At 42.8% G+C, this 16,797-nt stretch overlaps 1 protein-coding gene across 1 annotated transcript; it reads left to right on the plus strand.

Annotated features, from left to right (window-relative positions):
• The first annotated feature begins 2,652 nt into the window (after positions 1–2,652).
• On the plus strand, positions 2,653–15,143 carry LOC106588446 (hepatic leukemia factor). Its single transcript, XM_014177456.3, has 4 exons — positions 2,653–3,681; positions 8,228–8,653; positions 11,798–12,063; positions 14,018–15,143. Exons 1-4 carry the CDS (start codon positions 3,492–3,494, stop codon positions 14,231–14,233), a joined length of 1,098 nt encoding a protein of 365 aa, XP_014032931.1. The 5' UTR covers positions 2,653–3,491; the 3' UTR covers positions 14,234–15,143.
• Positions 15,144–16,797: the final 1,654 nt, after the last annotated feature.

The raw sequence follows: 16,797 nt of genomic DNA on the forward strand, positions 1-16,797 counted from the left end.
GGTATTCAAAGTCTCCCCCTAGTGGGGTCGCAGGGGAAATGCAGTGGGCAAAAATTAGATTATTTTTGGGACAATATACAAAAGTTATTGAGAAAGATCATTTAAAAAATACATATACTAATGTTATTGAGAAAGATGATTAGAAAAATAACATTTGAATGATTAAATGTGTATTACTTGATTCTTAATTTTGATAGGAGAGAAATGTAATTAATTGCAGGCAATTTGTTGATGTGACAATCCAAATGTACCAATTTAAAAAAAAAAAAAAAAAAATTAAATGTAAAGGTTGTCATCAGATTTGGGATGGGGTCGTCAAATTCTGGCGAAGAAAATGGGGTCCCTGCTGAAAAAGGTTTTGAATACCACTGATTTAAATCTTGAGCAATTCTGAACTCTTTCTTTTTGCCAATGCACAAATGATCGCTCCTACACATTTCACTGTTTATATTTACCTTCCTATATGTTGATCATTTAAGTAGGTTCAAATAAATGGCAAAACTGCAAGGTGCTCCACACAGTGCACTGTCCTTACCTTAGTGCACTGTCCTTACCTTAGTGCACTGTCCTTACCTTAGTGCACTGTCCTTACCTTAGTGCACTGTCCTTACCTTAGTGCACTGTCCTTACCTTACACTGCAGAGATGTTTACAGCTCACGTGTTGGCACATGCCCTGTGCAGTGCCACACTCAATTAGAAACGGAGGAAAAAAGCCCAGTAGACGAGTACGGCTGTTTAGTGCCAAAGGCGCACGACCGGCTGTTCTGAGAGTTTTCTTCTGTATCTGGAAGATTGTATATGGGTGCATTTGCTAGAATTCACTTTTCAGAAAGTCCTTTATTTTATAATATACTGTATTTGGTCACCAGTTTGGCAGGGCCTGCATTTAACACTTCGGTCAGATTATCAGTGTCAGTGGTGTGATACACATCAAACTCTTAGTAACATTTGATTTCTGTTGAGAGAATGGGCAGGCATGCAGCTGTGGTTGGAAAATGACTGGGGTAATATTATTCAGTGTCCTCTAGATGGCCATATGAGGCCCTTTTATGAATGCTTACAGAAACCTAATCAGAGAGGGAGGGAATATTTTGTGTGAGAAACATTGCAGTTTACATTTTAAAAAATGAAGTTATGCATGCACATTTAAAGAATCCATGCTATAACGTAGTCGCACCATATTTACAAATCAAGGATTGATTCATCTGTGTGAATATTTGTCCATGTTTTGAATGTGTTGATTGTGGCATTTTATATTTTTGCTCTTAAAAACCGCACTATTGCCTCCATCTAGTGGCTTGTAGGTCTAATGGATACAGGAGTGTGTTTTCAAGCACTTTTTAAGGTAGCACATCAATTAAGATGTTGTACTTCTGAAGTGTGACTCATTAACGGGAAGTTAGTTATGATTATGAAGATACTTTAACTTTCAAAGAAAATATTAGCGGGGGGGGGGGGGGGGGGGGGTAGTATAGACAAGTACATTTATTATTATATTTTTATTATTTTTATATATATATTGGTATTGACGCTTATTAGGCTACATTGTATTATTAGTAGGGCCAAGTATTAATAGCCTATTGTCACTATTGGAATACTATAAGGAAAAGTATCAAGCCAAACTATTACACTGTGGGGTGGTCACCAACTAAATACTTTAATACATGTCAAAGCAAATTCAGTATCTCGATCTTGCTAAATGCAACACTAATCCGTTCAATCTCTCTGTCCTCACTTGCCTCTTTCACTTCTGTCTCACGCGGCCCTACCATGGGGATGTCTTTGGGCGGAACCAATGACCTATTTTTGTCCAATAGCGTTCGGCAAAGGGCAGAGACTGACCTAATTCGGACCAATCGCAGCGAAGCAAGGCTGCCGGTTGGCACCACTCGAGCGTGCCATGGCCATGTGCTCGCTTTGAGAGCAGGAATCGTTCTTAAAGTGGTAGGGAGATATTTTGTTGCGGCCAAAACACTGACTTTCACGTTTTGGACCGAAGTAAATGTGATAATATTGATAATGATGATTTGAATGATTTGTTTAATTTGTAACTAATCACACAAAATCACGACAGGGATCCGAATCCTTTAAATTACAGAGATAGCCCACACCCCAAGTAGCATACAATGAATTTATTGGTAAAATCTTTGAAAATAAATGAGGCTACTGAACATTGCAGAGCAATTCCATTATTGTGTTGGCCTAGGATTGGCTACAGGACCCGTGATCATAATCAATTAAACATATATGTATGTTGGTCCATTAATCTCGTGGTTACTGGTTTAGCTTTATGACTGACAGTAAAGTCAACCACGTGTTCCATAGGTTCCATCACCAGGACGGCCATTGAAAGTTATGCAGGTTTGAGAATAGTAATCAACAACTAACTCCTTCTGTGACTGTTTTGCTTATGAAGGGGAGGGGCTCATTAATGCTGTTTGGGGCGTTTTAGTAGGTGTGGATAATGAATATTGATCAGTCTCTCCCCCAGCGCCAATCCCCGGTGAGCAGTGATGTCATGAGAGCGGCCCGTGTTCATTCCAGCTGACTCTAGCCGCGCGGCGCTTGGTTGCTTCCTTGCTGGCAGTTTACAGAAAGGGAGGGAGGGAGGGAGTGGGTGAAGGTGAACGACAAAAATAACGACAGAGAAAGAGGGAGGGAGAGAGAGAGAGAGAGAGAGAGAGAGCGCGCGACTAAGTGGGGAGAGGAAAACAAGGGACATCAACATCTATACTACTCTCATGTTGTTGGATATTATTTGACGAAGCCTTTTTCCCCCTTATCACCCCCCACCCTATACCCCCCCCTCCACCCCCAAACATACACTTCTTTTCAACTTTCTCTATTATTGGATTTCTTTGAGTTTTGAGACTTTACGTAGGACTACACATTCAATGCTGTCCGTTATATTATAGGCATTTCACCAAAATCCATTTCAATTATTTTTCGCGGAATATTTTTGTCCAGGTCAAGAAGAAAATCAACTCGGTTGTGATACCTATTATCCTCAAATAAACGGACATCATCAAGCAAGGCATGTTTCGCGAAATCTGAGCGCTGATGTCCAACTTTGTTTATCTCATAGATAGAGGCTGGAATAAGAGATTTATTAAAGGGCCCATTCCATCTGGCAAGATTAATGAATCGAACACTTATTTGACCATGGACATTTCTTTGAGGACATCATTTTCACTTTTGATTTCTTCATGGACATTTGGGAGAGCAATAGTTTATTGTTGATGTCAAGTTATATTTGATATGTCGAATTTCACTATTATTCTCTAACACTTTCTTAATTCATATTTAGAAAAACTATCATTCGGTGTTCGAATGAGGTAAACAGCAGTTGGTGTAGCAGTGTGTATTCAGCTGTCCACCTTTTTAATCGTCACGTCACTGTGTTGTGAACCCGCTGATAGCCAGTCAATCATTTGTGGATTAATCGGATAAATTCCGCGTTCATTCCACGGTGGGAATCAACGGCGTACCAATGTCTAGGCCGCTCACACAGCTCCTACCGCCTGACCTCCCGGCCGGAGCGAGCCCACAGTTCAGTACCGGTAACCTCGCGGGCAGTGTCCCGACCGGCGGACACTTGAACTCCATGGCCAGCCTCAAAACTCTCCTACAGCTGCCCATCAAGGCTGACCAGCGAGCGAAACACTGCTGTGCAATGAAAGGTGAGGTTTGTGTGTGTGGTGGGGGCAGGGAGGGATGGAAGCGGAAAGTTCATGCATATCAAATGTTAAAATTAATAAATACACACACAGGCTGGCCTGCAATCTTTGTTTTCATTCTGTTGACTTGAATTCATGTTTATAAATATAAAGCGTATAGGCTTGACAATTCTTGATTTGACTTGTATCATGCATTACTTATGGAAATAGGTTCATATTTTTAAGACAACACAGCAACAAGAACACACACAAACAGCGTTGAACATTAGCGCTTTTATCATTCAATAAAGACCTTCAATAAGGTCATAGCTCATGATATTGATGTACACTGAGTGTACAAAACATTAGGAATGCCTTCCTAATATTTAGTTGTACCCCCTTTTGCCCTCAGAACAGTCTCAATTCGTTGGGGCATGGACACTACAAGGTGTCAAGTGTTCCACAGGGATGCTGGCCCATGTTGACTCAAATGCTTCCTACAGTTGTGTCATGTTGGCTGGATGTCCTTTGGGTTGTGGACCATTCTTTATACAAACAGGAAACTGTTGAGCGTGAACAACCCAGCAGCGTTGCAGTTCTTGACACTCAAACCAATGTGCCTGGCACCTACTACCATACCCCTTTCAAAGGCACTTACATTTGTCTTGCCCATTCACCTTCTGAATGGCGTGCACACACACACAATCTCAAAGCTGAATTTTTTTTAAACCTGACTCCTCCCCTTAATCTACACTGATTTGAAGTGACATCAATAAGGGATCATAGCTTTCACCTGGATTCACCTGGTCAGTCTATGTCAGGGAAAGAGCAGGTGTCCTTAATGTTCAGTACACTCAGTGTATATAGATGTCTACCACCAGTTCTCAATCCAACAAACATTGATTTTCACACTAGAGCCATTTTAAGTGGTCAAATGTTAACTAAGCGCTGCTGTTGTTTAATGTAAAGTACACATTTTAGATTTCTGCCTAAATAGACATACCCAAAAGTATTATTTATCATGAGTGCCATAAGCAATACCTAGCAATTCTTATACTGCCAGAAAGATTAAAGTCTCACTTTTCTGGTAATTTTTTTAATAAATTGCTGAGGTGTAGTTACTTTTGAGGACACAAACTCAAATTTACAGTACATTTATGATGGAAATATAAAAAATCATCTATCATTTTTTTCCTATTCATGGGTTGCATGTTTCGTCACAATATTGTTTTGAACGTTGGCTTTTTACTGATGCCCAATTGAGCATTCTACACAATGCATCGTCAATGAGCGCTGATGAAGATTTCATCAAAAGTGCATTACATTGGCTTGGAAATACAATGACATTCAAAGGGAGGCAATTAGTTTGTAGGAAAACCTTTTGTCATCATTTTGATGTCGCCAGATTGACTTTAGAGGCAGTACAACGTTAGCTAAAATTGAGGGGAGGTCACCTGATTTTAAGCTACCTAAGGTTAGATTTGCTAGCTATTTTTTGGGGACGAACTTTGCTAGCCAATGACAACATTGCCATCTGTCTAAAGTACATTTGGCGACATGATAATGCTGACAAAGTTGTTTCCTACTAAACATTTCACAACTTTACTAATGCCATCGTATTTCCAGGCACTATATTGTAATTTACACTGAACAGGCGTCAGCCTCTGTCCGGAATGACTAGGCCTATCACGATTTTAGGGCACCACTATTGCGCCGCTGATAGAGGGCGGCTTGAGAACGTTCCTGACCCGACCGAGTGACGGAGGTGCAACCTATGAATTCAACAAAAATAGGTCTTGACCTTATTTAAATGCTTTCTAAATATAGTAACAATCAAATGATAAATGACTTACTATAATATTCCACCTGTCCTGTAACTGTGAAGTAAATATGATCACACTTAGTGACAGTATAAAAATTGGCACCATTTCATATAAATGACGAGGGACAAGTTTCTGCCCAGCAAAGCAGAGACGCCATTTAAACGCCCACTAACTTGTTACAACTTCAGCTTTAAGCACAAAGTTAATCTTTGAGCAATTGAAAGTGGTCTTGTTTAACTTCTACAAAATGATTTTTGTATCTTTTCTTGTTGAAAGATCTAAATCCAGCTGAGAAGGTCGCAGCAAGACGCTACTGCTTTTGCTGCGATCGCTAGGCTTTCCCGTTTCATATGCCGTGTTCATTGGAAGCGGAGCTACAAGGTTCACAGCCAGAGGAAATTGATCCTTTGTCTGGATAGGCCAGAAAGTGTGACGTGTTGCTCCCTATGCAAATGAGGTGTTCGATTTTCACATACTGCATCTCAGATGAGAGCGGAGAGAAGCATGCGGAGCGGGACAACCAGAGCTTTCATGGAGTGCGCAGCCATTGATGTTATGCCGTTCACAGAGTACTCTGTACACAAAAATGACGGGCGGAACCAGTCCAGAACCACACAAAGTCCCCTAAATAGGGGACTTAACGTTTAAGTTGAATGGATGTCACAACCTCAGTCAGCATCTGTCTGGCTAACATCCCCCCCCTGGTGGCTATATAGTTGAACAACGTCCCTCCACCATTTACATGGATGGTCTTTGTGTGAGAGACGATGCTGATCAAGACTGACAGCTCCTCCGATGGAGTCCGAGTACAAAGGGCCTACCAGCATCAAGTTCACCATCAGAACATGCATAGTCGTGGGGCATCACTAATGTTAAGGGATGGAGAAGGGTTTTTATTACATGAGATGGAGTCTTGAGTCTTTTTTTTTTTGCATCCGAGAGAGTTAGTGGCTTCGATGCATGATGCATTTCCCTTTAAACAAAAACAGTATATTCCTCTCCCTGGCATGCTTTGTTCTACGCCCTCGTATACACCCACACGCTGTACGCATCTCTCCTCTGTCTCCCTCGTCTATTCTCCTCTCCATCCTCTAGCACGTTTACCATATCTCCTCATTCACTCCTGTTGCACTTCTCACATCTCCCTCACTCCCCCTTCACTTCTGTCTCTTATCATCCCTCTTTTTTTTCTTTGCATTGCATATCTCTCTCTTTTCTCTCCTCTCCCATCACCCCCTCCTCCTATTTGCACTCCCTCTTATTTCTCTCCTCACCCTTCATTATCATCTGCTGTATTTCCTCTCATCCCCCAATATCGCCCTATCAGCCATCTCTCCTCCTATTTGAATCTCTTTAATCTCCACTCCTCTTCCCTTTCCTCTCCCTTATCAACCCATCTCCTTTTATATTCATTCCCTCTGTCTCTTTTTACTGTCTCCATTCCCTGTAATTACTCCTCTGTTCCTTCTCTCTCTGGTTTGGCGTTGCTTTCCCTTCCCTTTCTCCCCTCTCATTTCTCCTGTCTTCTCTGTCCTCTCTCCTGTCAGTCTTGCTTATTTTGCATTCCCTTTTTTTTCTCCACTCCCTCTCTCTCGCTCTTCCCTCCTACATGTCTCTCTCCTTTCCATCTCCATCTGCATGTGTGTGCTTGCTGACAATAATGTGCTGTGCTGTCCAGAGCCACCAGTACAGTCCGGGTGTGATCGTCACGCTATGAATCAGGCCTGTCACCCATTCCCCTACCACTTCTACCTTGTCTCTGTGAAACCCTCTGCCTAGCTCTCAGCGGGGTCACACTGATAGTCATCCGCCATGTTTGAGCCCCCTCTCCTTGCTCATTAATCTGATTGCTCTCGCCTCCCCTTATTACCCCCTCCAACTCAAGGGAATGAGGGCTGAGACACCAGACGATGCCACCTCTGCTAATAGTTTTAGTATACCATCTCACTCTTGCCTCATTATGTTAGCATATTATCTCACTCTTCCTTCATTATGTTAGCGTAGCATCTCACTCTTTCCTCATTATGTTAGCGTAGCATCTGACTCTTTCCTCATGATGTTAGCTTAGCATCTCACTCTTTCCTCATGATGTTAGCTTAGCATCTCACTCTTTCCTCATTATGTTAGCCTACCATCTCACTCTTGCCTCATTATGTTAGCATATCATCTCACTCTTCCTTCATTATGTTAGCGTAGCATCTCACTCTTTCCTCATGATGTCAGCTTAGCATCTCACTTCTTCTTCATGATGTCAGAGTAGCATTTCAGTCCACCTTCATGATATTTGCATAGCATCTCACTCCCTTCCTCACGTTATTCAGCCAGCCTGTGTGTGAATGGGAAGACTGCTGCCACTGTTGCTGATGCATCCATGTAATGGCGGTTGGTTGCCTGCAAAGCTGATAAGGGCACGAGGCTCGCAGGCAGATTATGTGATGATAAGAGACATCAGTGATGAACACTGAAGAGGCTGGATTGTTGTACTCAATGGCCCTTCTTTCTTTCTTTCTTTCTTTCTTTCTTTCTTTCTTTCTTTCTTTCTTTCTTTCTTTCTTTCTTTCTTTCTTTCTTTCTTTCTTTCTTTCTTTCTTTCTTTCTTTCTTTCTCTCTCTCTCTTTTGCTATCTCTTCTTCTCCTCAATGTTCTCTCTCTTTTATTCTCTCTTTCTTTCTTTCATGCTCGCTCTCTCTCTCTCCAACTCTCTTCTCTCCATCTTTTTTCTCTCTCTCCCAATCTCCCGCCAACAGACAAAGACAAGCCCCAGGACTCGGACGAGGACACCATGGGTGGGGGCCCAGGCGGTCGGCCTTCCCAGTCGGCTTTCCTGGGGCCCCATCTGTGGGAGCGCACGCTACCCTGCAGCGACGGTGGCCTCTTCCAGCTGCAGTACATGGACCTGGAGGAGTTCCTGACTGAGAACGGCATGGCCATGCACAGCAAAGGTGGCAACAGCTCCAGCGCCAGCGCACAGGTGCCCTCGCAGAGCTCCCTGCAGTCGGCCGTGCCCAACCAGAGCTCCCAGTGCCCGCCATCCTCCCCTCCGCTATGTTCTTCTTCTTCATCATCCTCCATGTCCTCCTCATCTTCCTCCTCCTCACTGCTGGGCCTGGACAACGGGCCGCCACCACCAAACAGACTGCCAGGCATGATGGGAGGGCCCGAGTGCCTACGTGGTTAGTAGGGTGTGTGGTTAAAGAGGGGAGGGTGTGGGTTTGTCCAGGTATGTGTGTGTGTTTGATTGTGTCCACACGAGTGTTTCTGTTTCATTCTGACCGTATGTTTGCATGTTTTGCGTTGGTGTATCAAATCACATTTTATTGATCACATACACGTGTTTAGCAGATGTTATTGCGGGTGCTAGCGAAATGCTTGTGTTTCTAGCTCCAGCAGTGCAGTGATATCTAATAAGTGATATCTAACAATTTCACAACCATACACGCGCGCGTTTGCACGCGCAAATCTGTGTGTCTAAGCAAATCTTGTGTGCGCAAGCTCGACAATGTTGCAAGATGACTGGAACCGTCATTGCAGTAGTTGCTGCACCCTCAACATTCCCTAGGTCGGCATTGGTTGGTGGGGGAAAGCACGGCAGTTTGTGGAGCACAAAGGCAAAAACAAGTATGTAGGAGGGCCAGTGGAACGGCTTTGTGTTTCATTTGTCTAGTGTGAAATTGGTGGCATGATGCTGGCAGAAGATGTTATGTCAGCAGAAGCTATATAAAAAGACAGGGTATAGTCTCAAGCTAGTCCAATAGACTTTTCACTGCCCTTTATTTTGACGCTAACGCCTTCTGGTGGCATTTTCTAAACGACGCATGATATTGTATACTACCTTTATAAAGTACATTTAGTTTTCAAAACTACAAGCACATGCTTTACAATAACCATCAAGGTGTACCCTTTCCATGCATACTAAATGTTTGCACTTTTGGTGACTTGACTTATATTGCAGACTCCATGGGTTGCAGGGGGCAGATTCTTATGACATTGCCAGCAGTAAGATTTTAGTTCGATTTCCAAAAAGACAAGGGGACTGTAGCCTTCAAATAGTTATGTCACGTTCTATTTTCTGACAAAACATTCTTGCCGGATCTGGTACTGGGTCCAAAACAACCACTCAGAGTTTACAAATACAGATCTGCTAAATACGTGCAACACAATCACACTACATTTATAAAGAGAACCTACACTGACTGGTTACAGAACAGGAAAAACAGAGTTACACCTTAGCTTAGAGAAATAAACAAATACATCAATCATTGAAATGGTGAGGTTAACTTAAGATCTCCCCTCTTTTACCACAATGATTCATTTGAATGAAATGTGGAGATGAAAGGGTTATTAAGGAAGACTGCAGTACAGTAAAAACTGCACAGAGAGAGAGAGAGAGCTGTCATTTTTCTCTCCCTCACTCTCTCCCCTCCCTCTCTCACACGCTTGGGCCATGTGCAGGCATCGCGTCACGTGCCGATGCAGAGAGCAATGGAGCGAGAGACGGGAAGGGTGGGGCATAGGAAGAGGGAGGGGTCGGAGGGAGGCATAGAGGGGGAGTAAAGCAGAGAGCGAGAGATAACATTGCATAAGACTAGCCTAGCATAAAGAAGCAGAGAGATTTACATTGCAGAGATAACGCCACCATGTCGCCATACCAGTGTTACACACTGAACAACTTTGTGACATAACATTTCAGAATTTCATGTTGTTGACAAGGACTGAGGGAAAGACTACTGTGAAATGAAAGGTGAGGTGTATTGTTTGTGTGTGATGGGGGGGGGGATAGTTTGTCTTATGAATACTTAGGAAGGAAGAATTCTGTGTATATTTTAAATATAAGCTAGAGGGAGGTGGTGGTATGTTGGGTGGGGTAGGGGTTGGAGGGGTATTGTAGGGAACTGTCTTTGTGGTGGCTATGGAGCAAGGGGACTGGGGAATGCATTTTATGTAACACACTTCCTACATTCCATTTCAGCATTGCATTTCCTCAAGTGTTTTCTAAAGACAGAGCACAATCAAACAATTGTTGCCAACAAGACTGATTTCCCCAGAGAGAATGCAATAATCAATAACACGAGACCAATATTTATTTGAAATGTAAAATTAAATGGCTATGTTATAGCTAATTTATGAATGTATAGGGAATGTATTGGTTGTCTTCCAGAGAGCAGCTGGTCTTGATTAGGCTATACCCCTTGACAAAAAGCTGCTGTGGCCATAGCTACAGCTCATATTACACCACAGGGAAGTAAAACAATGTAGTGAAGGCCTAATAAATTGCAGTCTAATTTCACTGGTTAAAGTTGAGTGTGAAAAAATAATAACAAATTATAGTGTGTTTGGATTATGAGCGCTTTAAAAATCCTGCTCAGAAGTGTTACCTGGAAAATTAGCATGTGTTGCTATCGAATGTCAAAAATGTATATTAAAGGAGTTGGTTCACTATTTTACAACTTGATGATAGATGGTTCCTCACCCTGAAAGTAGTCTATGGGCCAGGAGAAACTGTAATCAGGTTTCTATAAACAGCCACTACAAACGTCAGTTAACTTTAGATACCACAAGCTAACAATCAATGGAAGTGATGGGGGCGTGTGTGTTTTTTTTAAAATGGCAAAATCACCTTTTAAGCAACATCAAACTAAATATGGAGTTGATTTAAATTGATTTCAGGGGATTTGGACATTATGTTTGTAAACATGCTCACGTGCCCCTATCACTTCCATTCACTCTTAGCTTGTGGTGGCTAAAGATAGCTGAAGTGTGTAGTGGCTGTTTAAAGAAAACTGAACCTTGGATTACATAGACTACTTTAAGGGTGAGGAACCATCTAACATCAAGTTGTAAAATATTGAACTACTCCTTTAAAGATAATGCATATTTTACTAACTGAGGGAAATATAGTAGGACATTGATCAAAGGTTAAAGAGGGGGGAGAGAGCAATGGCCATACGAAAGCTCAGTGCTGTGTGTAGAAGGTTGTTTACACAGCAGCACTGTTCTTGGATCAGTTTCAACTTTTTGCCCAAAATGGTTGTTATTAGGATTAGGCTTTCGTGTCGGCTTATCCTGGATCAGCCAGCTCAACCACATGACTGACTGATTGATGTAGCCTATGCTTCCACCTGGTGGACGATCTGTATCACTGCAGCCACCGTGCAGCAGCCAGTTTATAAATGAGTGATGTTGCCATATACACAGAAATAACAAATCCTCTTTACCTTATTCTCGGCATGCTGGAGGCTTTGACCTTTCACCCTGGCCACGGTGTGAAGCATGTGACCAACCAAAAGTTTTGTTTTTGTTGGCCTCTCTCATTATAGGTTGCCAGGTCATGCCTCCAGACCTCTCGCCCTCCTCCACCACCTCCTCCTCCTGCCTCCCCGGGCCGCCAGGAGGCTCACTGGTCGCCAACGGCAGCGCTGACGTCATGGTGAACTTTGACCCTGACCCGGCGGACGTGGCGCTGTCCAGCGTGCCGGGCCAGGAGGCCTTCGACCCCCGGAGGCACCGCTTCTCGGACGAGGAGCTCAAGCCACAGCCCATGATCAAGAAAGCCCGCAAGATGCTGGTCCCAGATGAGCAGAAGGTACTACATTTCTTGCGATTCTTGGCTTTAAACGTAGTTTGCACCTAAGAAGCTTCAAGGTAAAGTTAGCAATATGATGTCATCATACGAAGCGGGGCAACTTCCTGTTTACTCAAGTGAATGACAATGGGGGCATGCCTCAAGGGAGGGCACACATTGGGAAGGGCCAAAAGTGGAACGTTTGAACTGGCATGTAGATATGCATGCAATAAATAACAAGGTAGGAAACTCTCATATTGCTTTCTGTAGAGTAGCTAATTGTGACGGCATTGTTATTAAGGCACACACTTTAATAAAATCTTTATATACAGTTGAAGTCGGAAGTTTACATACACTTAGGTTGGAGTCATTAAAACTTGTTTTTCAACCACTCCACAAATTTCTTGTTAACAAACTATAGTTTTGGCAAGTCGGTTAGGACATCTACTTTGTGCATGACACAAGTAATTTTTCCAACAATTGTTTACAGATTATTTCACTTATAATTCACTTTATCACAATTCCAGTGGGTCAGAAGTTTACATCCACTAAGTTGACTGTGTCTTTAAACAGCTTGGAAAACTCCAGAAAATGATGTCATGGCTTTAGAAGCTTCTGATAGGCTAATTGACATAATTTGAGGCAATTGGAGGTGTACCTGTGGATGTATTTCAAGGCCTACCTTCAAACTCAGTGCCTCTTTGCTTGACATCATGGGAAAATCAAAAGAAATCAGCCAAGACCTCAGAAAGAAAATGGTTCATCCTTGGGAGCAATTTCCAAACACCTGAAGGTACCACGTTCATCTGTACAAACAATAGTACAAAAGTATAAACACCATGGGACCATGCAGCCGTCATACCGCTCCTAGAGATGAAAGTACTTTTGTGTGAAAAGTGCAAATCAATCCCAGAACAACAGCAAAGGACCTTGTGAAGATGCTGGAGGAAACAGGTATAAAAGTATCTATATCTACAGTAAAAACGAGTCCTATATCGACATAACCTGAAAGGCCGTTCAGCAAGGAAGAAGCCACTGCTCCAAAACCGCATAAAAAAGCCAGACTACGGTTTGCAACTGCACATGGGGACAAAGATCGTTCTTTTTGGAGAAATGTCCTCTGGTCTGATTAAACAAAAATATAACTGTTTGGCCATAATGACCATCGTTACGTTTGGAGGAAAAAGGGGGAGGCTTGCAAACCGAAGAAAACCATCCCAACCGTGAAGCACGGGGGTGGCAGCATCATGTTGTGGGGGGTGCTTTGCTGCAGGAGGGACTGGTACACTTCACAAAATAGATGGCATCATGAGGAGGAAAATTATGTGGATATATTGAAGCAACATCTTATGACATCAGTTAGGAAGTTAAAGCTTGGTCGCAAATGGTCTTCCAAATGGACAATGACCCCAAGCATACTTCCAAAGCTATGGCTTAAGGACAACAAAGTCAAGGTATTGGAGTGGCCATCACAAAGCCCTGACCTCAATCCTATAGAAAATATGTGGGCAGAACTGAAAAAGCGTGTGCGAGCAAGGAGGCCTCCAAATCTGACTCAGTTACACCAGCTCTGTCAGGAGGAATGGGCCAGAATTCACCCAACTTATTGTGGGAAGCTTGTGGAAGGCTATCCGAAACGTTTGACCGAAGTTAAACAATTTAAAGGCAATGCTACCAAATACTAATTGAGTGTATGTAAACTTCTGATCCACTGGGAATGTGATGAAGGAAATAAAAGCTGAAATGAATCATTCTCTCAACTATTATATACTGAGTTTAAAGGTATTTGGCTAAGGTGTATGTAAACTTCCGACTTCAACTGTACGTGCTTCAAGTGTGCAACTACAATGCTCAGCTTTGACACCTCTCCCCCTTCCCCCATTGCCATCACAAAACTGACCATTCTTGCCACTCTACTCCCCCCCCCCCCCCCCCCTCCCCACAACACGCCTCTACTTTGCCTTGACTCCTGCAGGACGACAAGTACTGGAGCCGGCGCTACAAGAACAACGAGGCAGCCAAGCGCTCACGTGACGCCCGGCGCCTCAAGGAGAACCAGATCACGGTGCGCGCCGCCTTCCTGGAGCGAGAGAACGCTGCTCTCAGACAGGAAGTGGCCGACATGCACAAGGAGCTGGGCCGCTGCCGCAACATCCTCAACAAGTTCGAGAGCCGACACGGAGACTTGTGAGGGAGAAGAAGAAGAAGAGGGGAAGGGTGGAGGAGGGAGAGGGTTAGAAGGCAGCCACAACATTGGCAGCACTTTAGTTGAGGGGGTGCGCGTAGGGCCTACGTAGACGTGACTTAAGCATTGTATGACACCTGGCGTAAGCATCCGTGTTGTGAGTTGCCCGCAGTGTTGTAGTGAGTGCAGCCTCCATTTTGTGTATCTGTGCTATGCTGGTTTCACTTCCCTTGTCTCTTTGACAGGTTGCGACGTGACGTCATTCAGTGTTTATATCAGGTGTGTTGCAGTGTTTCTTTTTCGGGTAATGCGCAGGCCATACGCGCACCCATTCAGATGGGTGTGTTCAAATCATACAGATCACAGACGACTAATGTTTTTTAAGCTAAAGACAAGGAGACAAGCCAGGGGAGGACAGATGTGTCATTTTTTTCTATGACTGAACATGTATATTTTTTAACTGTACTGAGCAGGGAGGGAGGCATGGGCAAACTAGAAAACAGAGGATGAGCTATATCTAGAGGAGGAGGATTAGGAGAGGTAGGCAGAAGAGAGGACAGCAAAGAGAGTTCAACATAGGATAACTGTATATTTTTATATTTGCAAAGACAGTTCGGAGGAGATTTTGGAAATAATCTTTTGTATATTTTATATATGGGTGAGTTTAGTAGAGAGAGAGAGGGGCTATATGAAGATGTTTTAACCACGGGGTAGATGGATAAATTCTATATTTTGAACTTTGAACAACCATCCCGGTTTAGGGACATCGATCCTGAAGAGGTTTTAAGGGTCAGAGGTCGTAATAGAGAATGTATAATGGTTGAATCCAGGGATAACATGGCGAGAGAGGAGATGTATCTTAGTAAATGATTGTGGACATGAACAGATAGGTTAAATAAACATTGTGTAGTTTAAATAGTGTTCTTGTGGGTTTGTTCAAGCACTTAAAGGAAATGTTCTTTTTTTTTTCCTCACTCCAGCACCACCTCAACATCAACATATGTGAAAATGGCGCGTTTCTATGTTTTGTAGTAAAATAAATAGAGGAAGGTAAGTGTTTCCAATTAGATCATAAACCAGTTAGTAGGAAATTAGTAGGCAATGCCTACTCATAATTGGTTAAAAATCACACGATGCACACCGACGATGTCATTGGAGGAAACACTTATCTTAGAAACACGCAATTTTCACATGTTGATGTTGGGGTGGTGCTGGAGATGATGAATGTGAAAAGTGGTGGAGTTGACCTTTAATTTGTTATCGTCTCTTTGATTCCTTTCTTGAATTAAATCTTTTTAATTGTGTGTCTGGCAGTGAGGGGGAGAGAGAGAGAGAATTTATTGAAATGGTGCAGTCAGTGATCCATCACGAGAACAGCTGCATACGCACTGATGTTTGTGAATAAATATTGGTCAAATGCGTTGCCAGGTATACATGTAGATGGGTGAATATGTTTGGCTCAGCCGCAAACACAGACAGACACACACCACAAACAAACATTACTAGCCAAACAGTCCAATAACCTGGACCAGTGACTACGTATGCATTTTCACATTACACACACACATGCACGCCTGCATGTACGCACGCACGCACACACACACACACACACACACACACACACTCTTATTTCACATTTATTTATAAAGCCCTTCTTACATCAGCTGATATCTCAAAGTGCTGTACAGAAACCCAGCCTAAAACCCCCAAAAGCAAGCAATGCAGGTGTAGAAGCACGGTGGCTAGGAAAAACTCCCTAGAAAGGCCAGAACCTAGGAAGAAACCTAGAGAGCAACCAGGCTATGAGGGGTGGCCAGTCCTCTATTTGGCCCTGAAAGCAAGCTGGACCTTGAAACACAGGGCTGGTGTACGATAGCGCACAACCAGTCAAGGCAAATAACACTTCATCACTTTCTACAGCACATGCTGGGAATTTCTCTCTCTCTCTCTCTCCCTCATCCTGATCCATTTTGAAGTGTGAAACTGGTTTAGAATTGATCGCCCAGGTTAAGTTGGCAGTGTTCAGCATGAACCGGAGCATGCTGCCACTTAACACACCCCGAGTTTGATTATAATGATGATTATTCTTGTGGATTATGTATGGTGCTCAACCTGTTCCTCCATCTGAACATAGACAACCCAACACAGTAACTGAACTGCCTATAGCCTTTTTATTTCTTTTTATTTGTTCTTTATTTTGCGTGTCATATTGCAAGAGTAAGTCTCGTATAGAGTGACACACAAAATAGTATGTCTATACCTCTCCTAAACCAGATAACTCAGTGAAACAATGCACCCTTATGCACCATACACATGTACAATTAAATACTACAGCTATTCTCTCACTAGATATGTGTGTGTATATAATATATCCTTGAACATATAATATATCCGTGACTATAGATGTAATAATATACATAGCTTGAATATATAAATGCAGTATAAGATGATTGGAATCATTGTCAATTTCTCAGGCGTTCTGGGGGACAAAAAAAACCTAAAAACTCTTACGATAAATCTTAACTTTGATTACAGAGGTTGTGTTTCTTATTTTTCTTTTTTTATCCGGT

The sequence above is a fragment of the Salmo salar genome, chromosome 27 (genome assembly GCF_965601325.2).
Source record: "Salmo salar chromosome 27, fSalSal1, whole genome shotgun sequence".
Classification (NCBI taxonomy): domain Eukaryota; kingdom Metazoa; phylum Chordata; class Actinopteri; order Salmoniformes; family Salmonidae; genus Salmo; species Salmo salar.

Bases quoted from the DNA above. Each gene is read 5' to 3' on its own strand.
- LOC106588446 (XM_014177456.3), top strand. From the start codon at position 3,492: ATGTCTAGGCCGCTCACACAGCTCCTACCGCCTGACCTCCCGGCCGGA. The intron at 8,654-11,797 runs GTTAGTAGGGTG...CTCTCATTATAG, and splicing joins AGGGCCCGAGTGCCTACGTG to GTTGCCAGGTCATGCCTCCA. The intron at 12,064-14,017 runs GTACTACATTTC...TGACTCCTGCAG, and splicing joins TGGTCCCAGATGAGCAGAAG to GACGACAAGTACTGGAGCCG.